At 33.5% G+C, this 24,664-nt stretch overlaps 3 protein-coding genes across 7 annotated transcripts; 1 reads left to right on the top strand and 2 right to left on the bottom strand.

Annotated features, from left to right (window-relative positions):
- Window positions 1–1,094: 1,094 nt before the first annotated feature.
- On the bottom strand, window positions 1,095–4,029 carry LOC7461831 (glutamyl-tRNA reductase 1, chloroplastic). Its single transcript, XM_002301069.4, has 3 exons — window positions 3,426–4,029; window positions 2,754–2,995; window positions 1,095–2,407 (listed from the first exon to the last, which is right to left on the bottom strand). The coding sequence occupies exons 1-3, from the start codon at window positions 3,727–3,729 to the stop codon at window positions 1,283–1,285; spliced, it is 1,671 nt and encodes a 556-aa protein (XP_002301105.3). The 5' UTR covers window positions 3,730–4,029; the 3' UTR covers window positions 1,095–1,282.
- An 8,064-nt stretch (window positions 4,030–12,093) lies between these two features.
- LOC7467210 (phosphoenolpyruvate carboxykinase (ATP)) lies at window positions 12,094–18,878 on the top strand. Of its 4 annotated transcripts, none has more exons than XM_052450538.1 (13): window positions 12,095–12,262; window positions 12,482–12,791; window positions 12,886–13,058; window positions 13,220–13,373; window positions 13,477–13,561; window positions 16,295–16,395; window positions 16,650–16,948; window positions 17,090–17,263; window positions 17,478–17,543; window positions 17,717–17,895; window positions 18,041–18,210; window positions 18,288–18,456; window positions 18,547–18,878. In XM_052450538.1, exons 2-13 carry the CDS (start codon window positions 12,505–12,507, stop codon window positions 18,688–18,690), a joined length of 2,001 nt encoding a protein of 666 aa, XP_052306498.1. In that variant the 5' UTR covers window positions 12,095–12,262; window positions 12,482–12,504; the 3' UTR covers window positions 18,691–18,878. The 4 variants fall into 4 exon arrangements, with proteins under 4 accessions (XP_052306497.1, XP_052306498.1, XP_052306496.1 ...); XM_006386379.3 differs by having other exon boundaries at window positions 12,102–12,266; XM_052450537.1 differs by having other exon boundaries at window positions 12,094–12,262; window positions 16,650–17,263.
- Window positions 18,879–20,720: 1,842 nt separating this feature from the next.
- LOC7461830 (ubiquitin-fold modifier-conjugating enzyme 1) lies at window positions 20,721–22,574 on the bottom strand. Of its 2 annotated transcripts, XM_052450539.1 has the most exons (4): window positions 21,970–22,414; window positions 21,828–21,889; window positions 20,910–21,070; window positions 20,721–20,868 (listed from the first exon to the last, which is right to left on the bottom strand). In XM_052450539.1, exons 1-3 carry the CDS (start codon window positions 22,300–22,302, stop codon window positions 20,941–20,943), a joined length of 525 nt encoding a protein of 174 aa, XP_052306499.1. In that variant the 5' UTR covers window positions 22,303–22,414; the 3' UTR covers window positions 20,721–20,868; window positions 20,910–20,940. The 2 variants fall into 2 exon arrangements, with proteins under 2 accessions (XP_052306499.1, XP_002301104.1); XM_002301068.3 differs by having other exon boundaries at window positions 20,721–21,070; window positions 21,970–22,574.
- Between the last annotated feature and the right edge of the window lie 2,090 nt (window positions 22,575–24,664).

The raw sequence follows: 24,664 nt of genomic DNA, 5'->3' as shown, positions 1-24,664 counted from the left end.
TGCGATGTTTTGATTATTGTTTTTTTTTTTACTGTTTTTTTATCTTTATGATATTTGTGTATTTTTCAAATAAAGAATTCTCTTAAACAACTCATTTAATTTTTTGAAAAATAATGTTTAAATTATCAAAGAAAATATTTAATTTAAATTATATCTTTAATGATAATTTTAATTTAAGTAGTTTTACTAACAGAACACCACAACAGTTCATTGTCAAACAATTTGATATGTTGAATTTCACAAAATAGCACGGCACAATACAGCAGAGGCCAAACACGCTCTAGACACATCAGCTCCTTCTGCATTTTGGGGATTGCAATCAACTTATCCTTTCATCGTAAACCCAAACTTAAGAAACCCTTAAGCTCAAGCTCATTGGTTGGACAACAAAACACAGCTCCTACTTTTTATCCAACCACTTGGGTTGGTGACCAATTATTGTCCCATGATGGAGAATTTTCTGTCTGAAACTTGGAGCCGCAACACAAATAGCATTGGCATGTATTCTTCATTTTTTTTTTTCCTGTTATGCTTATTGACCACCATCCCTTGCAGCATTTGATCACTGAGATGATAAAAACAGGAAGCAGCGTCCCTCTTTGACAGGAACCAAGAGCAGTCAAGTTATTGGGACTTCATGGTTGCCAAAGCCCACAGGAGCTTTTCCAAAGTGCATGCGAGGCCCGAGGGGAGGATCCCTCCCATCCTTCCATATTCTGTAATTTGCAGTCTGCCCAATTCAGGCGTCTCCCATTTTTCCTCTCCCTTGTTAACCAAACTGGCTGATGGAATAATAATTACCCTCTCCCTTCACTTCCTTCCACATTCACCCTTTCCAGCCTTCTAAACAAACAAAAGGGTGCGTGCATCATGCAGGCGTGCACGCGAAAGAGATACTAGTAAAAGGCAGCTTTATATTAAAATAAGTATATACTTAATTACAACGATAAGAGTATACCGGATACATGCCATGAACTCTTACAACAAATCGATACACGGATCAAGCTCACCTCTATATCACCCTACTGTATCCTAGAAAGATGATACTACTGGTAACACTGGATGCATACAAAAAAAAAAAAAAAAAGAAGCAATTTCCAAATTGAAAACAGTGTATTGCACCAAATAAATCAATGGACGTGTTCCTTCAAGGGAATCACAGTTCACTCATAAAAAAGTGAAGTTTACACTTGGGGGCAGCATTCACAGAAAGTTGAGGAAGATTTCCTCTTATTCAATTCGGAGGTTAATGAAGTGTCATTAAGCTATTTTATGTTGGAACTTACTTCTGGCTTTGTTTGGCTCGAATCTTTTGTTCCAAAACAGCCACTTCTGTCTCGAGGCTGAACATTCTGTTAAGAGCATGCATATTCTCAAGGGTCTCGCTGAGAGTCCGGCTGTCACTACCATCACATCTCAGGTGCTGCATCGGACCATGAAGGAGCTTGTTCACTATACCACGGCTAAGATCATCCACTGCTCTCCTTGTTTTCTTTGAGATATCATCACCCATTTTTGAAAGGCATTTCTCCAGCTCTGCAAGTCTGATTCTCTCAGCATAAGCCCTCAATTTCTTGATGGTAGGAACAGTCTCCAGTGAATCCCTCCAGGCTTCAAATTGTTTTGATTCTTCATTAATGATTGCCTGAGCTTCCATTGCTTTTCGCAGGCGGTCTTCTTTGTTAGCAGCCACAACCTCCTTCAGGTCATCAACATTGTAAACTCGCACATTTTCAAGGTCGCTGACACATGAACCCACATTTCTGGGAACAGAGATATCAACAAATAGCCTCGAACCCCCAACTTCTGAACCAACAGGAGGAAGATCTTTAACATCGTCTCTCACAAATAATGGAGTTTCTGATGATGTGCTTGTGAAAACAACATCAGCTTCAGCAGCGCAAGTTAGCATATCTGGAAAGGGCTTGTATATGATCTCAACATCCTTCAACTCCTCGCGGATGGCTGCAACTCTATCCCCTGTTCTGTTTACAACTACCATCTTTGTGCAACCTTTTGCTACTAAGTGTTTAATGACAAGCTTCCCCATCTTCCCTGCCCCAATTACCAACATTCTGGCACTGGCATGAGAAGATTCAGGGAGCTTCATCAAAGCTAGTTCAACAGCAGCTGAGCTCACGGAAACAGCCCCAGCAGCGATATTTGTCTCGGTTCTAACCCGCTTTCCAACAGTGATTGCATGCTTAAACAGCCCACTAATGTTCCTCCCGAAACCAACAACCCCTTGGCCACCTTTGACAACTTGTTTAACTTGAGCAAGAATCTGACCTTCTCCAAGAACAAGCGAGTCAAGACCAGCAGATACTTCAAACAGATGCTGTGTAGCATCATTATTGTACAGCAAAAACCGGTGTTCACAAATTTCAGAAACAGGGACACCACTTGTCTGAAAAGAAGAGAAATAATATTTTAACAACTAAATGCCATTTTAGAAAAAACAAGACCTGAGAAAGCATGAGAAGCTCACATGCCACGTATATTAAAGCAAAATCAGGACAGGAAAATCCGAATCGTTCAATGGCAGTAAACTTGGTGATAGCATAGAAAGTTTTAATCGCTCAAGGTCGTCTAGCTAGACCACCTCTTATTAACTTATAATGGCAAGTCTAATCCTGCATTTTCTTTATAGGAAGAAAAACTCTCTTCCTACGCACTGATGGAGTAAATAGGACTGTAAAAATGAAGGTTCTCTTAAATTCCATGATAAACCAAGTACAGGAACAAGAAAGCACCTTTGACATCCATTCAGTCACTTCTTTGACCCCGCGATGCTGAGATAGGGCAACAACATATATTTCCATTCTATTGCAAGTGCTAAGCACAGCGGCTTCTTCTATGTGATTTAAACCACAAAGCTCCCCGATAGCTCGGGGCCATTCAGCTTCTGGAATGGCAAGCTTTTCGCGCATTTCAACTGGTGCGGTGTGAATACTAAGCCCAATTACCACGATGCTAGCCCTCTCTTTTGTATATCCTGGTGGAAATCAACAAAGAGACCATCAGCAATGCAATAACACCACAAAAACTTGATGATTATACCCTCTATGGAAAATGCTGAAACCCAAACCGATATTTCCTTTGTTGCATCCTAAGATGCAAAAAGGTTAGACGCTGATTGTGAATCTCAGAATCCAAATACATGATTAAGGTATATATTTTAGTTTGCCACTGGAATTTATTAAAAATAATCTCAGAACCCTGCTACACACTCGCATGTTATAAAATGTAAAACCACACACAAAGACCACGCAATTTTTTTGATTTAGATAGCGATCTAAATTACAATTAAGCAACTCATTCACGGTTGAGAAGGCTAGAATTGAGAATCGGGATAGAAACCCAAAAATCAGTAAAAACAACGGAATCTGAAAACAAAATTCAAGAGTATAAGAAAAACAACTCACTGTCAACAGCAGAGGTCTTGAGCTGTTCAAGAGCAGACATGCTAGAGACTCTAGCCGGGTCAATTTCAGCAGCAAGAGCAACATCATTCGAAGCAGTAGAAACCTCGCATCTCACCCCCCCTCCTTTATTATTCAGCAAGACTCTTCTCCTATAATTATTTCTAGGGGGTTTGCAAGAAACCCGCATATCCTGTGGCAAAACAAAGAATACAGATGATGTAGAATAAGAAGAAGAATTCAACGATAGCAATGTCTCCATTTTGGCACCCGAAATAGTTGTCGCAAATCCACTCGCAACAGCCATTCAGCGTTAGGAGACGATTTCAGACAGGGGTTTTACTTGTTGCGAGTTTGTGGAGATGGAGGAGGGGGCGTGTGGTTGTTGGTTTGGTCTGGCTTCCTTTTTTTTATTTGGATGTAAAAGGTTAGTGGAGTGTGGCAGGCTTCGGAGCAAAATTATTGACTTTTGCTCCTTGATGAGAGAGGCTAGGGGGGGTTTTTGGAGATGTGAAGTGGAGGATTTGTTGATTTGGTCTGTGTGATTTTCTGAATTCTGATTGGCGGATGTTGTGCTGTGTATTTCTTCTATTCTATCCACACTCCGGCTCTCTCTCTCTCTCTCTCCCTCCCTCCCTCCCTCCCTCCCGTTAAAATAGAAAGAAAAAGTTATTAAATTAACCAAGTAAGTACAATAACAAGAGATTCAGATTAAAAAATCGTTTGGGAATACGACACAAACCGTATTTTTAAAAAATTAATTTTTTTTTAAAATTTAATATAGTTTGTATATTTTGAATTGTTTTGATATGCTGATGTCAAAAATAATTTTAAAAAAATAAAAAAACATCATTGACATATATTTCGGTATAAAAAGTTATTTGAAAAGCAACCGCTATCACATTACCAAGCATGTTCTAAGAAGTTTGCTTTCTTTTTTGTTTCAAGTTCGAGTTATGTGGTTGCTAATATAATGGTTACTGGAGGCTTACTTTGTCGTTAACTTTAAAGTCCATGGGATTAGTTGATGTGTGCACCAAGTTGATCCGGACACCAACGTTAATAAAAAAAATATATTAAATTAACTTAAGTAACATAATCTATTAGGATTCATTTTAATTTCAACACTTGAGAAAAAAACAAAAAAGAGAGTCATGTTCTCCCATTTATAAATGATACGTGACATTTTATCGCCTTGTAATTTGCTTCTCTCTTTTTACTTCCTTAGCAATTTAACCAGTCATGTATATGATGATGGGTTGGGGCAAAATAAGCCTTGCCAACTCTGCTTGTATCTATATGGGTTTGGAAAAGAGTCCAGGTCACCTTCCCATAAGACATGACCCAATGCTATTCCCGGGTCCAGTTTTGGCCACCAATCTTCTACATGGCTAATCCTTAACATTTAATATTAAGAGATGGTATGCTAGAAAGTAATTTTTTTTAAAAAAAATTTATTTTTTATAGAAAATAAATGTTTTAAAATTGAATTATTTACTTTGATATTTAAAAATAAAATTAATGTTTTTTTATCATTTAACATTAAATTTATTAGGAATTGAATTTTTTTATTGACCACATTTAGGATTCCAAAAAATATGAGTTTAGAAGATTAACTCAGGTTTGTAGATTCGCCTGAGTTTGGTTTTTTCTTTCTTTCTATATTGCTTTCTGTAAAATTTCTCACTAATTTTAAAATCGGCATGAGTTATCTCTAGTTTTTTTATTTGTTTTTCTTCGTTAAATTTAGTTGTTTTAAAAAAAGTTTTTTTTTTTGTTTTTGGACTAAATTAAATTATTTGATTAAATATAAACTTGAGATACTCCTTATATGATATATTTATTTGGTTTGCTTTCCAAGTTGTTGTTCTAATAGCCCATACAACTCATTTGATGTCGTCGTGAAGCTTTTTTCAATAGCATCATAGCTATCCTGATGAGCTCTTTCTAATAGTTAAGTAGTGTCTATAGTGGAGCGATAATGAGTTTTCATCGGGCTTTTCTTTCTACTCCTTCTGAGCATAATATTGACAATTATTTTTTATAGATAATAATTGTCATGTTTGTTTCTATTCGTGTTATTGAATTAATAGAGTTTATTAAACCCGATTAAATCAATAAATCATATCTTATATTATTATTTTTTACCTTTTAAAAAATACTAACATCATCTAAATATTTTTTATGTTTAAAAAACTCAGCCAACAAGATATCACATATCCATCTAGTAAAGATGTATTAGCGAAGACGAGATTAAAAAAAAAAAAAAAAAACGAAATTCATTTCGTGTCTAGATATGTGAGATTTGATAAATTAAATATGAACGGCACACCATTAATTTTTTTCTTACTGGCACGTCTATTTCAAAACCGAAACAGACAACAATATGTGAAGTGCCACCGCACAAAAACAAAAGAGAGCATCAAACCATCAATCTTTCTGGAAAATCAGGAATTTATTCAGATATTTACACACTCATTATGATCTATATGGACGTGAAATTGGCATCTCTTGCTGTTCTTTAACAAGAAGCGGTATATACCACGAAGAAAATCGAAGCCATGCTTGTTCTTGTCCTTTGCTCTCAAGTTAGCCGGACACATGACTTGCATCGTAGCAGCCTGCAGTCCATTCGATTACTAAATGCACTTGTGTATCCAATGGTCAAGCGAGGCCTTCCTGAGTTCCTGGCCACCATTTGTTCTTCGGAAGAGAGGGATATAGGGCAGCACACCTGGGAAAGAGATAAGGTGAGAAGAGGTGGGCCTTCAAGCTGTGAATGATATTGCTTTCTAAGATTCTGGGTCTCTGTTTGCCACAACTTTTGATGTGAAAATCGTGGAGAGCAGCTACACTCACGTTTCAGGATATGAACAGGGCTATAGCTAACGAGTAATTTTATTCACCAAAATATAACATAGCAAATTGCTCAATTTAGAGGGTTGGTATGGGTTTATTTTTTAAAGTTTTTTTTATTTAAAATATATTAAAATAATATATATTTTTATTTTTTAAAATTATTTTTGATATCATCACATTAAAATAATTTAAAATAAAATAAAAACAAACAGGAAATTAAAAACCAATTTCAAGCAAGCTGTTTCAGAACTTGAGGAGCAATACAGTGCAGCATAGTCTTGGAGTAAAGCTGAGATTTGATCATGTGATGATTAATTTAAAATCTTGAGCTCCATTATTATGTTTCTTCGGTTTCAATTTTAGAGGAATTCCACCTACATTGCTATTTACAGATTAAAAAACACCAGCCAACAACAACAGATCCTACCCTTTTTAGGGCAATTTTTAGCTTGAATTCATGTTCTTTTCATTTTTAGTATATGATTAGGGTGCATTCCAAGATACTTGTCGCCAGCACCATGGGCCGTCCTATTTATTTATTTTTTAATTAACCAATCAATTCTGGACGTCTTTTTTCCCACTTCGGGGAAGGTTACTTTCAACTAACTACAAAGTGCGTGTTTGTTCTGGCCGCATGAACCACGTTTTCAAAAAATTTAGATTTTATTTAAAATTATTTTATTTTGTTTTTAGATCTTTTTTATGTTAAAAATAAATTAAAAAAATAAAATAATATATTACTAAGCAACCACCGCTAAAATACTAATTAAACCCGTCAAAAGATGATCAAAATTTAACTTAACATTAAAATGACAGTTATTAACACATTGTTCGACACTCGTTGGATCTCAACCTCCATGCAGTACAGATGTTTAAATCGCTGGACTCGTGCCAGTTGTTCTTAGCACTATTTAATTGAAAATTTATGCTATTTAAATTCCGATCAATATTGTAATACAGATTATTTTTCAAAATATTATTTTATATAAAAATATATAAAAATAATTTTTTAAAATTTATTTTTCGTCAAAACAATATGAAAATATAAAAAAATTTAATTTAATTTAAAAAATAATTTCAAAAACATTTTTAAAATAAAAAACAAATTGTCTCATTATAGTAGCTCCAAATTATTGTTCCTGTGTCAAATCGCGTCGTACCATGATCAAGGTTAACTTTTAGAGTAACCTTGAAGTTTAACTCATGCTTGGGCCTTGCCAGTTTGTAGCTCGTGACTGTATTGGAATGTGCCCAATTTGGTGTAACCAGTTGTGCATGGTGGATCGTCTAGAGAAACTTTAAAGACCAGTATTATTGGGCCTGTGTCAGACCAATTCACTATCAGGCCTTGACTAGTTATCCTCTCAGTAACAGGGCCTCGTGCACTAAACTTAAAACAACTATCTGGAATGATTATGGGCCGGATCTTGGCCCACGTTAAAAGGAGAGAGACGTTCAGTTTTCTCCGTGGGTCCACACGATTTGATGGTCTTTATCAAACTTTCTTCCCGAAATCAACCCATTGATGTCAGGGCAAATCCAATCAACTTTAACTCGGGAAAACAGTGGAGAGAAATTTCATGTAGCCCGTCCTATGAACTTCCTTTCCTTTTTCTTGTTTTCACGATCCATTTCTATCTTCTCTTACATTATAGAAAAAAACTAATAAAAACACTGTAGCTTGTGAGGACATTCATTGGACGTTCAAACAATGATTTCCTTTTTTTTTAATTGTTTTAAAATAATTAGCGCTTCAAGATCGAATTTTGAAGAAGTATCTGATGCCTTTGTTTGCCAACGTCAAGAAATTTATGTTTTTATTTATTTATTGTAGTCTCTTAATTGTTTTTAATTTAATCCTTTTATATTGGCTTTATTTGAGATTTACCTTAATAGTTTGTTTTAGTTCTTTTTATATGAGTATATTGCAGTATTAAGAAAAAAATTCAATGCTTAGTTTAACAAAATAAAATAAAAATCGACTAATTTTAAACAATTAAGTATTAAGGGAACAGATTAAAATCAGGATAAGTATAGAAATTAGAATAAACGTATAGGAAAAACCAGTTTGTGCAAGGTATTCGAGGTGTTCGAGTGGCATATGAGGTGTACCTCATTGACCAAACAATGACTTTTACGGCGGCATTGGAAGCCGCGCATTGCACTCTCCCTAGCGGTTCAAAGCATGTCAATAGAGGTGACTTGGCTTTAATAGATTTTTTTTCTTTTCCTTCCACTATTCTCTCTTCTCTTTTCAAAACTCATGATGGGTAGCCAAAATTAAATGTTGTCTTAACATTGTTTTTTTTTCACTTTTTAATTTGATTTATTTTTATTTTTGTCCTTAAACATTTAATTTGAATAAAATCAAAATTCTAAGTGTTTTTCATTTTATTTTTTATAAACTTATCATGTCCTCATTCTATTTTTGTTTTATTATCAAGTATTGACAGTGAGTTTTTTCTTTATATTGACAAGGGTTTAATTTTTAGTTGATCATTGTGTATTTTTTTTGGTTTAGTTTATTTAATGTCTTTTTTAAAAAAATATATATATTGTTAAATTAATTGTGATTATTAAATCGAGCTGAGACTCATGTCTTAATTATTTGTTTTTACCTATTTAAAAACATTAATATCATCTCAACATTCCTTTTACAACGAGAAAAAATGGGTTCAACCACTGATCTAGTATATAGATATACATCCTCACGATAATCCTTTTTTATTTAAATACAACGAACGTGTAAGAAAATTGCTCCGTCTAGTGTCCTCGTCGTTATCACCACAATTATGTTCAACACACTCATCGCAAAACTAATTAAATTAAAAAACAAACTGCTAAAAATAGGGAAATCCGGGTTTTTTGGGGTACGCTGTGCCAAAAAAAAACTCCAATTAAGAGAAACACCTAGGTAATCCATGTATAATCAATTAATTAAGTGGTTAATGCTGGCAGGACTCAGGAGTCAAGTCAAAGGACGAGCAGCAAGAATGTGTGTGGATCCGACGTGGATTGCCAGAGTTAAGCCTATCCAAAACCGAAGTGGTGGCTTCATAACTAGGATAGAGACATGTCTGACTTCGATTAAATAAATCATTCGTTTAACAACCAACCCCCAACCCAATAAGAGGACATATACGTGGTACTCGGAAGCTCTCTTTGACCTTAATTAATTAACTGTTGAAGTGCGGCAGGTTTGCTGTAATTGTAACATGTTTGGAAACACGGAGTAAATTATATTTTTAAAAAATTTTAAAATTTTTATTTTAAAATTTAATATGATTTGTACATTTTGAATCGTTTTAATATGCTGATTTCAAAAATAATTTTTAAAAATAAAAAAACATCATTGACATACATTTCAGCACAAAAAATTATTTGAAAAGTAACCGCTACCACACCGCCAAACACCCTCTTTAGAGTCTAGAAACCTACAAATTAAAAATAAAACAAATCTCGCTTGACTAAGAAGATTCCAGCTTGTTTGGTTTTGTGGTACTGTTTTTTTTTTTTAATTAATTTTTTAATATTTTTATATTATTTTTATATATTAATTTAAAAAATAGAATTTAAAAAATATATAATATTTTTCTAAATAAAAAACATTTAAAAACTGTTTGATTTGGTTTGAAATTGTGCTTGATTATGTTTTAAAAGTGTTTGATAAAATAAATATTAAATAAATATTTTTTTATAATTTTTATAATTTTAATATTAAAAATAAAAAAATATTTTAATATATTTTTAAATAAAAATCATTTTAAAAAAATACCTCATACCACAATATAAAACACACAAAGATAACACAAATTACTCCATGTTATTTAATGTCATAATGACCAAACACGTTCCCGTAAATTTTTCTTCCCTAAAAAAAAAAAAAACATAACCAGGTCTATTTGATCAGCGAAAATAAGTTTTATCTAACATTTTCCAGTTTTGTTTTAATCATCAGACGCTGAAACTAAGGTGTGCTGTCTCCGGGTTCTTGTCTGGTGGCTTTCCTCAATTTAGACGTGTTTAGTGTTGTGATTGTATTATAATTTTTTTAAAAATTATAATTTTATTATTATTTTAATATGTTGTTGTTAAAAATAAATTTTTTAAAATAAAAAATATATATTATTTTGATGTATTTTCAAACAAAAACACTTTAAAAAATAATTTTTATTATATTTTTAAATATTTTTTTATTATGCTATTAGAAGCTTGAACATTAGTTATTATTTCTTTTTCAATGAAAACTACAGAGATTTTTTTAATTGAAAATCTGAAAACCAGGTACGTCTATGATCACAAGATATGAACATCAATTTCATCACGTTATAGCAAAACAAAAATTGACGATTTTAGGATACATGGCAGTTAAACAAAATCTGTTTATTTTATTAAAAAAATAACTTAATTTAATTTATCTTTAAAAACTTGATTTGATTAATAAATCAATATATTTTTTATGTCATCGCAGAAAAAGGGTTAACTTAAGAAAAATGTTGCCTGAAAAAAACAGGGGAAAAAAAACAAAAAAAAAATAGAAGAATAGTAGGTGGGCTGAAACTCATTGGGCCTGACCACTCGATGAATACCAGATGTGATGCGGCGTTGACGGTGGCTCTTTGAGTCTTCGACAGTAACAGACGCCCTTTTTTAAAAAAAAATTAAATCGTTTTTCTAATATTAAAAATAAAAAAATATTTTTTTAATATATTTTTAAACAAAAATAATAATTATTATAATAAGAAATAATATCTTAAAAAAAAATCAAAATTCATCTGCGCAGTGTACGTATGGTCAAGTAGATAGCTTTTTATTTGGAATTTTTATAAAGTAAGGAGAGGAGGCCTTGAGAGGGCAGAAATCAAGGGGTTGACATGTTCTGAGCAAGCCATCATTTAATATTTAAAAATATTGATTAGAAGTTTATGTCCATTTTATCCACAGCTTACGCTATTGAGTAAATCACTTTTCGTATATAATATGATATGGAAGTGGAAAGCCTTAAAAAAATCAATCAAATTTATTTAGTGATTTAAATCATATGATCATTTCCCATCAGCCGCTCGTTCACGCAAGGCTTGTGATTAGTTTATATCCATCGCATGTGCAGATCAAAAAAGCACACCCAGTGGATTAATATTTTCTGGGAAAGTTCTTGCTTGTAAGAATTAAGTTTTTCTTTCTAATTTAATTGAAAATAAGTCATTCATCTTAAAATTCATAAAATCTCAACCTTTAAAATTTAGATGAATACGTATTATTCCTTATTCCTTGATAGATCCTTAAGCTAAAAAGGTTATATGAAAATGCGGTTGAAATCGTATTTTTTAAAAATTTAAATTTTTTTTATTTAAAATTATTTTTTTTATGTTTTTTTAATTATTTTGATGTGTTGATATCAAGATTGATTTTTAAAAAATAAAAAATATATATTATTTTGATGTATTTTAAAGAAAAAAATATTTTAAAAAATAATTGTTAATATATTCTCAAATACTTTCAAAAATACGAGAAGAGTTATAATCACAAAAATATGAAATAAAATTATTTTTCCATGAAATGAATATTATTTGGCAATTACAATATTAACCCTATAAAATTTCTCCGTCCAACAATCATAGCCACATTCTCATGTGGCCAGTGTTGAACATCCATGATAGGACTGATTTTAGTGCTTTACAAGGAAGACATGGGTGACCAGATGCCATTTTCATGACAGCTTCCAAACACCCATATCCATACTCACAGCACGGCCTTGCATACTGTTTTGGTTTTAATTCGACTTTGGATTTTTCCAGTTCATTAGTCGCTATAGCAGCATAAACTTAACTGTCTAAGGCTCTCTTAACTATGGTTAACTAAACCCTGGTTAAGTTGGCCTTTTATAAGAGGATTAGCCAGTGCATTTGGAGATCATACTTGCTTGGATCCCGCCTCTTCCACTTTGCGTTAGAAACAAAAAAATCTGACACTTAGTACCTGTATGTGAGTGACAATTTCCCTTCCTTCCTCTGTTTGTTTCAAGAAATTTCTCTGCCATCATCCTTATCCTTGTCAACTAATTTTTAGCATTTCAATGTTTTCTTTTTCGTTCTTATCCTGATCAGTTAGTTTTTCAGCTCAAAACTTCTTGTTCCACCTGCAAGGGGTATTCAATATTCAATTATAGTATAAAATCTTAAAGCTGTGACTTTTTGCAGATCGCATATAGAAGAAGAAGAAGATGGACAACAAGGCACCTGACAATGGAGAGTTTAGCTTTGCTAGCAATACTCCTAGGAGCACTGGACGGAAAGGGCTGCCTAAAATCCAGACACAAGATCATAACAAGAAGGCAAACGATGTGTGTCATGATGACAGTGGAACACCAGTGAAAGCCAAAACGATCGATGAACTCCATTCTCTACAGAGGAAAAAATCAGCACCCACCACTCCCATCAAGGGAGCTCAGGGTGCTTTCAATGCTATCTCTGAAGAAGAACGCCAGAAACAGCAACTCCAGTCCATCAGGTGATCAGATTATAGTATTCAGAAATTAATTACGATTTGGTTACGGTGCGGTCAATTCCTTATGATTTCTTTTTTATGTTGCTGCTTTTTACAGTGCTTCCTTGGCATCGCTGATGAGAGAGACAGGGCCAAAGTTAGTGAAAGGGGACCCGGCAAGGAAGGGAGAGGGGCAACAAATTGCACATCATCATCATTATACGCCCACCATCAGCGCTACAGACAGTTCTCTCAAGTTTACCCATTACCTCCACAATCTTTCTCCTGCTGGTATAATTAATCAAACCTTCCTCGAGATTTCACCTTGTCTAATTATTTCCACTCTCTCTTGCATGCTCCTTGGACGAATTTATCAGACTGTCTATATGAACCGTGTCCCCCTGGCTTAGAAGACGTATTAAGTTTAACATCATTGAATTAATGTGGTGCAGAACTCTATGAACAAGCAATTAAGTACGAGAAAGGTTCATTCATAGCATCATCTGGCGCCTTAGCTACACTTTCCGGGGCAAAAACAGGCAGGTCACCAAGAGATAAACGTGTTGTCAGGGATGAAACCACCGAAGATGATCTTTGGTGGGGAAAGTAAGTCTCTTCTAATCAATTTTTTGCTGCTATTAATTAATTATCTAGATCCCTTTACATTAGTTTAGTCCTTAATTCTGATTCACTAATTTCCTTTTTGCAGGGGCTCACCTAATATTGAAATGGATGAACATACTTTCATGGTTAACAGAGAAAGAGCTGTCGATTATTTGAACTCGCTGGACAAGGTATATATATTGATAATTGATCGCTTAAAGTGCTTTTATGGTTATTCAAATTAATCCATCTGTGAAAAACAAGTCTAATTATTTGTCACTTGCTAGAGCTTAAGCCTTTCTCAGGCGATTGAAAAAGCGGCCCAAATGTTTTTTTTTTGCAATTTTTTTTAATATATATATAATTATTATTTTATATATTTTTAGATAATGATATAAAAAATAAATTTTAAAAAATAAAAAATATTATTTTAATATATTTACAAATAAAAAATACTTTAAAAATAAATAATTATGACAATAACAAACGCCACCTTAAGTAATTAGCCCCTGCTTGACTTATTAACAATTAATCGCTTGTCAGTCACAACTTTGTATTGGTCCATATTGTTTAGATGGTCTTCTTATTTCATGGGAGACACGTCCTAACTTGCTGGCAATAACAACTGAAACATTATACAATACAGTATTAACCAGTAACTAATTAGTAATTAATTTTAGTCTAATCTCACATATATCGCCATTTCTTTCTACGTCTTTGTTAGTAAATTTATTTTTTAAAAAAAAAAAAATGTTTGCTTGCCACCTCCAGTTAGCTCTGTTTTGTACGTAAGAGCTCGTTTCGAAACGCGTGTCGATCCGTATTTTTAAAAAAATTAATTTTTTTTTGTTAAAAATAATTTATATATATATATTGAATTGTTTTGATGCATTGATTTCAAAAAAAAAATTAAAAAAATAAAAAAATATCATTTTGATACATTTCGACATGAAAAACACTTTGAAAAGCAACTGTAACCATACTTCCAAACAAGCTAGTCATAATGATGATAATAGTAGCTTCATAGTGTTGCATATGGCCCATTTCTTTTTTATCTCTTGAAAAAGAAAAACTAAATGACATCACTAAAACATTGTAACATTTGAATGAAATTTCGTGGATTTGTAATTTCATTTATTTTTTATTTTTTTTAAAAGAAATTTTTTTATTTTATAAACCTACAAAGTAAATCGAATCATATTAAATCAACTATTAAGTAATTTAATTTAAAATTCAAACTAAGTTAGGATTTGGATCGGAAGATTTCAATAATGACTAGTTAGCTACATTTAATGATACTTTCAAAAAACTTTCAACGACAAAGCACGAGCATTGTTTTATTATTATAGTTTTTTAATGCACTTATATTAAAATTATTAGGGTGTGTTTTTTTTTAAATTTTTTTTAAAATAATAATACAATGTTGTCAAAGAAACAAATATTATAGTTAAATGTTTCAGAAAAATAAAAAGAAAAAGACACGCTAATGAGACATAAGAAATTTTAGTTAGAGAGGTATCTCTTTCATATTTATTTTAAATAGACCTGATTTTTTTGGGTATGTTTTTTGAATGCTTTTAATTTTTATTAAATAAATACTATAGAAAAAAATATTATGCTTTTAAAATTAAAGATATTAATAAGAAAAAGGAAGACCTTTATTAACAAATTATTTTTGTTTTAATGGAATTTAAAGTATTACTTTTCTTATATAAAATATTAGTTCCATATTATTAAGTTAAAAAAACTAAAAAGCTTTTAGCGGCACCTAATCAAATATCTTTATTTGTGCTTGTTTTAAACTTTACGACTTGGTCTTTAAGTACCTTCAAACTCTCCTGGCAAATATAAACCTTGATTTACTTTCTTAAACGAATGCATCATATTTTGAGTAGAAAATTAAAAAATTTCTTGCTGCATGAAAAATCTATAACAATGCCTAACTTTTTTTTACGCTAAGAAGTTAGCAAAAAAAAGAAGCTAAGAGCTTTGCGTAGCACAAGCTAATTAAGAAAGAATCCATATAGCGGCATGGCCTTGGCCTGTCTCTATATGTTTGCACGAATCTTATGCTTCCCGGGTCCCAAGATTACAGTCTTTACAGATTAGAGATCTGCAGACTGTCCAAACCTTCCTTTTGTCCATGTTTTCTTTTTGACATGGCCCCCGGTGCAACTTGTAAGGTTTGTGTGAGTTGGGACCGGGTGCCAAGATACACTGAGCTTGGATTTCTTTATTTGTTTTTTTGTCTGGTGTGGCTAATCCAGTTCTTTTCACTTCCACGACTGGTGTCCACAAGCTGGTCGTGGAAGATCCCACAAGATTGATTTGAATGTGGTGTCTATGTAAAGTAAGAGTTGCTGATGAGTGGTTATAACTAACAAGCACTAGATTCTAAATGATATTCAATGCACGAGGTCTTACATCTCAATCCAAAGTTCTTTCCTTCAGGACATTTGAGGGTCTTTTGCATGCTCCTCTGAACTGATTGAACTTGTCAAGCTGTGCTACTTTGGTTCATGTCTATTTGTTTCTGCCAAGGAATTGGTAGTATAAACGTAACAACTAGTTTGGAACACGAAGGCTTGATAGTTGATAATTCAATCGAGTAACTCTCAAGCAGTCACTTAGAAAATATACAACAGAAATATAATTGGCATGAAGGGTCCTCTGATGTAACTGTTTTTGCTGTACTGTCTTCTACTTTGAGGTTTTTCCATGGACAGAAATGATCCCAGGCTTCTAAATTCGTGGTAAAAATAAATGATTGACATTTTGACTATCATCTGATTTGTATCTGAGCTACTCAGCAATACATGACTATCCAGTAGTCTTTTCATCCTTCAAGAAAAAAAACATCTTTTACGTTTTGTGGTGATTTGTTAAACTGATGTGAGAGTGACAATGGTAAACCTGCATTTCAGGTCTTTGTAAATGACCAGTTCCTGAATTGGGACCCTGAACACAGAATTAAAGTTCGTATCGTTTCAGCCAGGGCTTACCATTCCTTGTTCATGCACAACATGTAAGTGATGAGGCAAAAACTACCTAGTCATTTTAACAATTTGTCTCCCTTTCTTTCATATGCTTTGAATTTTAGGTAATTTTCCATGCATTGTTAGCTAGACATGTTAGCTGTTTCTAGCTTAGAATGCATTGACGGTGCAAAATTATTTGCTTCCAATTGTTCACCCTTACTAAAAAAAAGTTTGGCAAGTGTGACAAGAGATGCGATGATGTGTTAGTTTAGTTTATTTTCGATAATTGGGTGGGTTACAGGTGTATCCGACCCACTCCTGAAGAGCTAGAGAACTTCGGGACTCCGGACTTCACTATATACAACGCCGGACAGTTCCCATGTAACCGTTACACCCATTACATGACTTCCTCTACTAGCATAGACATCAATCTTGCTAGGAAGGAGATGGTCATCCTTGGCACCCAATATGCTGGGGAAATGAAGAAGGGTCTATTCGGGGTAATGCATTATCTCATGCCTAAGCGTCAAATCCTCTCCCTTCACTCTGGCTGCAATATGGGGAAAGATGGGGATGTTGCCCTCTTCTTTGGATTATCAGGTACAGTTAACTTGGAACTTAACCGTGCAACATGGAGCAATCAACTGCCTACTGATATGTGCCTCGTACGATCTCCACATGACACTCGTTTCTATTACAAATTGTTGCTAACAATTCTCCCTTTGGTTTTGTTTGTCGCAGGTACCGGGAAGACAACTCTGTCCACAGATCATAATAGGTATTTAATTGGAGACGACGAACATTGCTGGAGTGAGAATGGTGTGTCAAACATAGAAGGCGGTTGCTATGCCAAGTGCATTGATCTCTCTCGAGAGAAGGAGCCCGATATTTGGAATGCCATCAAGTTTGGGACTGGTAATATATATATGTATATTGATCCGTCTTCCAATTCCTTGTTTTGAGAAAATGCCAACAAGTTTTATTCTCTAGTATGGATAACATCAATTGAGAACTTGTGATGTGGAAGCGCTTCACTTCAGCAAGCACATGATATTGTTCTCCCTTTTTAAGTAATTTCCATTTGGTTGTACTGATTATAGCTAATAAGAATATTGCCTATATGTGGTAGTATTGGAGAATGTGGTGTTTGATGAGCATACTCGAGAAGTGGATTACGTGGACAGCTCAGTTACAGGTAATAATAAATCAACGTATATTTGATTGAGCTGAAATAAGATGTCTATACCACTCGTATGTGCATATCAAAAGGATTTTTGTAAAATTAAAAATCTCCTCTATTGGGCTGCTAACTCAGCTCTTCCTGCAAACTCACCTTGATACATGCTAAGCTGGTTTTTCTGGTTGCAGAAAACACGCGAGCAGCATATCCTATTGATTACATTCCAAATGCTAAGATACCGTGCGTTGGTCCCCATCCGAAGAACATCATTCTACTGGCATGTGATGCATTTGGCGTGCTCCCACCTGTGAGCAAGCTGAGCTTGGCACAGACCATGTATCACTTTATCAGTGGTTATACAGCTCTGGTAATCATAAACTTGTCCCATCTTCAATCCGATCCCTGATTGATCTGTAATAGATGTTCTACTTTCCCCTTCAACTTGACAAGGTCAATTAGACTCTTGGTTCAATAGAGAGCCTTGATTAGTAATTATCTCAACTCCTAAACAGGTAGCCGGGACAGAGGATGGTATTAAGGAGCCACAGGCAACATTTTCAGCCTGCTTTGGTGCAGCATTTATAATGATGCATCCTACCAAGTATGCTGCCATGCTGTCTGAAAAGATGCAGAAACATGGGGCTACAGGATGGCTTGTCAATACCGGTTGGTCAGGTGGAAGGTATGCTGCTTGACAATTGACACATTTTATATATCACACATTTCGGTTCAGTGGATAATTTTCCAAGTGTTTGGCAGTTATGGATCCGGAAAACGTATCAAGTTGGCATACACTCGGAGGATCATCGATGCAATCCACTCCGGTAGCCTTTTGAATGCTAGCTATAAAAAGACTGAAGTTTTTGGTCTCGAAATCCCAACTGAGATTGAGGGCGTGCCTTCAGAAATCTTGGATCCTGTCAACACTGTATGCTGGCTGTCTTTATCCTATTTCTCAACTTATTTCTTAACCCTTCAAATATGTGCCTTCCATTAATGCATGTAATTTTACTTGTAGTGGACGGACAAGAATGCATACAAGGATACCCAGTTGAAGCTGGCTGGTCTTTTCAAGAATAATTTCGCGGTGTTCACAAATTACAAGATTGGAAAGAACAGCATGCTGACCGAGGAGATTCTGGCAGCTGGTCCTAATTACTAGTCGGGTGCTTTCAGATTGGAGAGAGTGAAACTGAAAGGAATAAAACGAGGCTAAGCTAAATACATCTCGTAACATATATTATGCCTCGTTTAATATCAACGATTCAAGTCGTTTTATTTAGGTTTAATCGAATTGGAGCGTGTTGTGTATGAAGTGGTTTTTTAATGATATTTCAGACTCTCTCTTTATATATATATATATAACATCCTTCAATTATGTCATCTTCGTTCGTGCTAGAAATGTATTTTGCTTATGGAATTTTAAATTGTGCTAGAAATTTGGCTTGTCTTTTGCTTATTTATATTTGTAAAACACAAAAAAAGGGAAATTCTCCATTGCTTGGATTTCTTGCAAGTCATTAAGGGTTCCAGTTAGTGCGTGTTCTCTTCAGGGACTGAACTTGTCAGTATCAACAACACACGCACACGTCAGCTACAACCGCTCTTATTGAGAAATTCCCGTGGTTACTTCCATGCCAAAAGCACTGTTCGAAAACAATTCAATTCTATCTTTGACAATTCTCTCGTCCCAGGCTTAACTCAGTCCCTGAAAACTTTGGAAAACTCAGAGATTTGAAGTCGTTAAGAATTGGTTGGTGTCAGGAGCTGGACACTTTGCCACGTGGATTGACAAGGTTAACATCTCTAGAGATTTTGGAGATTATTGAGTGTCCTAGTTTAGCCTCCTTGCCAAAGGAAATCCTAGAAGGAATGAGCTCGCTCCGATCACTCTCTGTTGAGAATTGTCACAGCTTAACTTTGCCACAGCCCTTGATCGCCCATCTATTATGTATTGTTCATATCTGGCTTCTCTGCGTAATGGCCTGCAACATCTCTCTGCACTTAAAAGTTTGACCACCATAAGCTGTGCAGAGCAATCCCTCTGCCTGAGGGATTGGGATTCTTTGCCGCATTGGAAACCATCGAAACCCATGGCTGTCCAAAACTTATGGAATTGCCAACATGGGTGGAGAACCTGGATTCACTTCGATCTTTGACAATCCCAGATTGCTATAATATCAAGTCTTTGTGGGAAGGTCTCCAACTTCTCTGTGCACTCCAACAGTGGTCCTGAACTCGAGAAACGGTGTGAGATGAGAAAGGGAGCGGATTGGCAAAGAATATACCACACACCACATATTTATGTTGGATCATCAGCATCGCAGCAGAGGCGTGATACTGCTAGCAGCTCTTCTACTTCTTAGGTGAATCTCTTCTAGGTCCTTGCGAGTATAAATTCATTTACAGACAGCACTTTATCATTGAATATTAATAGAACTTGTTTTGTGCCGTGACGTGGTAGATCTTAGACCAAGAAACTGAGAAAGGATGTCTTTATCCAAAGCATCAGGATACCTGTGGCCGAAGAGACTACCCCTCATTTATACCAGTGATCCTTGCTTCATGTATATTCTGTTTCCCGTAGTCTGCATTGAAATAAGGTGGGAAATATGCTCTGGGAAAGGAACTGGGATTGTTGCAATTTGCAAGTTATAAAGGCTCGCAGTGCGCGCATTGCTTCTTCTGAGGCTTTAACGCCACATTTTCTGTTCATCTTAACATATTTTATGCATAACTAGAGCAACCTGTCTTGTCTTCAACTCACCGCATGAACACACTCACGGATTGAATTAATTCAGAGTCTCCAATTACAGTATTGGATTTTTCCTCTGTTTACTCCTAAGAGGCTTTTATTGTCATGTTTATGGCATGCTTCCGCTGGCATGATGAACCAATTACCAAGCTGAACGACAAGCTACGATGAACCAACGTACAATCAGCAACAAACTGCTGCAATTGCTGTTGTAGCTTCGAGGAAAGAAAGGATTCCTCTAACAAGATTGAGATAAGGTACACAATTTTTCCAAGAGAGAACTTTTTAATCCCTCACAAATTTGTTTTTAATAAAATAGGAGCTAATATTTTGCAAGAAAGACAGGAGCACATAAATAAATCCCAAAAAATGTATCTGAGATTCAATAAAGAAACAGCTCATGGTATCATTAAGCTATCAAAAGTACACACACAAAATTGACATAAATGGGGAATATTATCATTATGTATCTGCATTTCGAAACTACGAGTTACAAAATTCAAGTCTATGTATCCAAACCAATAGAAATTGCAATCTCAGCAGATGGATTTCACACTCCTCGAAGTTGTACATTTATGATTTAATGCTTATTCTCTATGACCAAGTCAAGAAATCTGACACTAGATACTTTTACAGCCGGAATGGTTCATTGAATAACTAAGACTCACTGGTTGAGGTTGCATCATCTTTGTGCTTAATCATACCAGAATCCACAAGGACTGGGACCTCTGCCGCAAGCCATGGAGCAAGACCCAAACAAAGTGCATGTGCTATGCCAAACCTAGGACTGGCCACCCAGGAGCAAAATTCAAAATATTATATCAGTTCATAATTCCACTAAATGGAAAGGATAAAAAAGAAATTATAAGGTGAGATTGGATGAAAGCTAGTAAGATAAAATGCAATTCAAGAAGCAGAACGGTATCAGCAACATAAAAAGTTCCAAGAGATAAATCCATTTTTGACCAAATATGGGAATGCCCACCTCTGAAAATCAATATTATCTCATGTCAATTCATACATAATGTAACATTACAACATTAATGTTCAGAGTCCCTAAAGAAGACCAACCACCACAAAACAGACAGCCAGGGGTAGTGCAACTACTGAGTCAACAAAGAAAAAAAAAGTATATCAAAACAACAAAACTCCTCGTAAGTCGTAAGAGTCCATGGGAAAATAGCTTCCAAAATGAGAAGAATCGACAAATGAGCTCCGTTAATAAAGAAAAAAACATAATGATAACCTTAGCAGACTAACTTATTCGACTCCCCATGCTATTTCTCCAATTTCATTAATAAATGAAAATTCAACTATGAATTGTGCATATAAAAGTAAAGTTTCCACATTCTAATAATCCCAAATCTTAGCATCTCAACAAATACATATTGTTTGATCTCTTCATTCGTTTTCAATTTACAATAATTCTTCAACAAACAAAAAAAAATCTTAATCCACAATATCAAATAAATCCTTAATCCACAATATCAAATAAATCAATCAAACCATCAACCCAACACTGATTCAATTTAATTAAAACATACCAATTTTTAGCCCAGAGCGGCTTGAAATGAACCGTCAGACAAATCTTCCCTCCTCTATACATCTACAAACATGATCGCCGAAAACAATTTTTTTAAAAAAAAATCAACAACAAGAAAAGGGATAAGAGGAAAAGAAATCAACCTTCTGAGTTTTTCCATCAAGCTGAGGCAACTCGAGTTCAGGCGCGGTAGAAGGGTAGGTAACAGGAATATCAAACTGAAGATCAAACTCGTACTTGAGGAGATTATGAACGTACCAGCACTTGCCAGTCCAACGTGTCCCTTCAGGATTGGCTGACGAGATACGAAACCAATCGTTATCGTTTGACTTGTTCATCTGTGTATAGGCGATCAGAGCCTTGTATTCCTCTTTCAGCCTCGTTGTCCATGCAGCTCCATCTCTTGGACCTGCCTTCGTTGTTAACAGCGGGATCTGGGTCAGTGTTGATTTCGTGTTTGGATCCCATCCCTCCATTTTTGTTTTTTTCTAACCCTAACCCCCAATTCCAGATTTTATTTGTTCTTTCTTTCGCTCGTTTTAGTAGCTCCTATGTTTATCACAGCTTTAGCGTTTTGAGATGCTTTTCAAAAAAAAAAATTAAAAGAATGTTTAATATTATAATAGTTATTGTTTTTAAAGTTTTTTTTATTTAAAATATTTTAAAATTATATTTTTTTATTTTTAAAAATTATTTTTAATATTATTTGAAAAATTATAATACTATTTGAAAATCATGTATAATCAATTAACTATTTTAAATATCTTCTGAATAAACTTATTTAAAGTTGTAAAATATAACTTAGGGGCGCTTAGAAAAAGTTCAGGCGAACCTAAGCTAGAGAGATGGGCCCTACGCCTTAACCCAAAATAAATAAAAATATGCCTGGTGTTCTTGGGCCTAGAAGATGAAGGTGGCATCAGAGGTTTTTACTAAAAAACAACGAATGACACATCATTCATCTGTTATGTTTTATAATATGAATTAAAAAATATATAAATTGGTAAATCACAAAAAAAAATATTAATGTTAATTACAGATTAAATAGAGAACTTGATGTTTATTATAAGAAGTAAAATATTGATGCAAATGTAAAATTTTGACCTACTAACGTGGGTAATTTTTTAATTGAATTACGTGGCAATAAAATTAAATATTATTAGGAGATATAATGATTTAAATTATATTATAAAAAAAATTCATCAACATTCTCTTTTCTTAATGATGTATTTTTGTATTAACAGTGTGGTTTATTGAATAAAAAATAAAAACAATTGAAATATAAATTAGAAAACATTCTATTGATTTGAAATAAAAAGTTAAAAATGTATCTTTCTCGTCCAAACTTTATTCTCTTATTTATATGTTTCTTCTTCTTTTTCTTTTTTTTTATAAAAACATGTATTTTTTTAATCTAAAATATTATTTTAAATTAAAACCTATAACATTTTTAAAAGAAAGTTTCAATTAAAAAGCACAGAATCATAAATTGATAATTTTTAAATGAGATATCAAACAATATAAAATCTAGGAAAAACTATATAAAATTTTACAATAAAAAATAATTTGATAAATATTCAATCCGTGTTAGATATTCTTGGGGGAAATCTTAAATAGATAAATATATTAAGTTGATATATATTTACTAAAAAAAATAGTTGTTAATGCTCTCATTAAAAGTTATAATATTATTTTAAAATTATGGCGTAGTCAATTAATTATTTAAATATTCTATGAATAAATTTATTTTGAGTCAATCATATTTTAAAATATCAAAAAAAAAAACAGGGGCGCTTGGAAAAATGCCAAGCAAGCTTAGGCCAAAGAGATCCATCTCCCTCCTGGCCTGAAGAGGAAAAAAAAACCGGGTGCTCTTGAGCCTGGAAGGTTAAGCTGGTGACTAAGGTCTAAAGATGTGAATGACACTTCATTCACTTGCGACATTTCTCAACTATCAAAGTTAACTCTGATTTTTAGAAAATCAATGTCCAGATTAGGGACTCTAAAAACCTAAATTTTAAAATAATATTTACTAAAAAAAAAAAAAAACCTCATCATATGAACTCTAAAACACTATTACTAACTATGAAAATATATTTTTATCTCACTAAAAACCTTAAAATCAAAATAATTTAAAAATTCTTTTCGAGCCTCGGTCTGCCTTATAAGACATCATTCAATGAAAAATCTATCTCAAAATAGTTCCCCAATTAAAAAATAAAATAAAATACTTCAAAATTATAGTTACTAGTTGTTGTAATTTGATCTTCTAGAGCTTTCTATCTCTCTCTCAATGACTTTGTCTTTTTTCTTTATATATTCAAACACTATAATAAATAAATAAAAAAGAACTTAAGGATTAAAAAGTAAAAAACTCAAAAAAGAGTGATTAAATATAAAAAAACTGAGACTTTAAATACCACTTTAACATCTCTACACCATTTGAAAAGTTTTTTTAAATTATTAATTTTGATCAATTTTAGTTTTGAGGACAACATAATTTTTTTTTTAAATTAATTTTAATTTAATATTGAAATATTTAATGACACATAGAACACACAAAAACATATAAATTGAAGCATGTAACAATAAATAAAATCATGTCAACATGACTTGTATGGATGCAATTGAAAATAAATAAAGTTTAATAATTGAAATGAAAAAATGTAAAATTTTAAGGACCGAATGTTGAAAATTTTGGAACTACAATAGATTAAATGTTTTTCCCGAATTTTTTTTATTTTATTTTGAGTAAACTGAACATAGCCCTCAAACTTTATTTTTTATTTTTTCTAATTTGACTGCCATGATATTTTTTTATCATTTCATGCGGGTTTC

This window comes from Populus trichocarpa, chromosome 2 (genome assembly GCF_000002775.5).
Source record: "Populus trichocarpa isolate Nisqually-1 chromosome 2, P.trichocarpa_v4.1, whole genome shotgun sequence".
In the NCBI taxonomy this organism is placed as follows: Eukaryota; Viridiplantae; Streptophyta; class Magnoliopsida; order Malpighiales; family Salicaceae; genus Populus; species Populus trichocarpa.
Note: the sequence above shows the minus strand (reverse complement) of the source record. Positions and strands in the feature narration are given on the sequence as shown.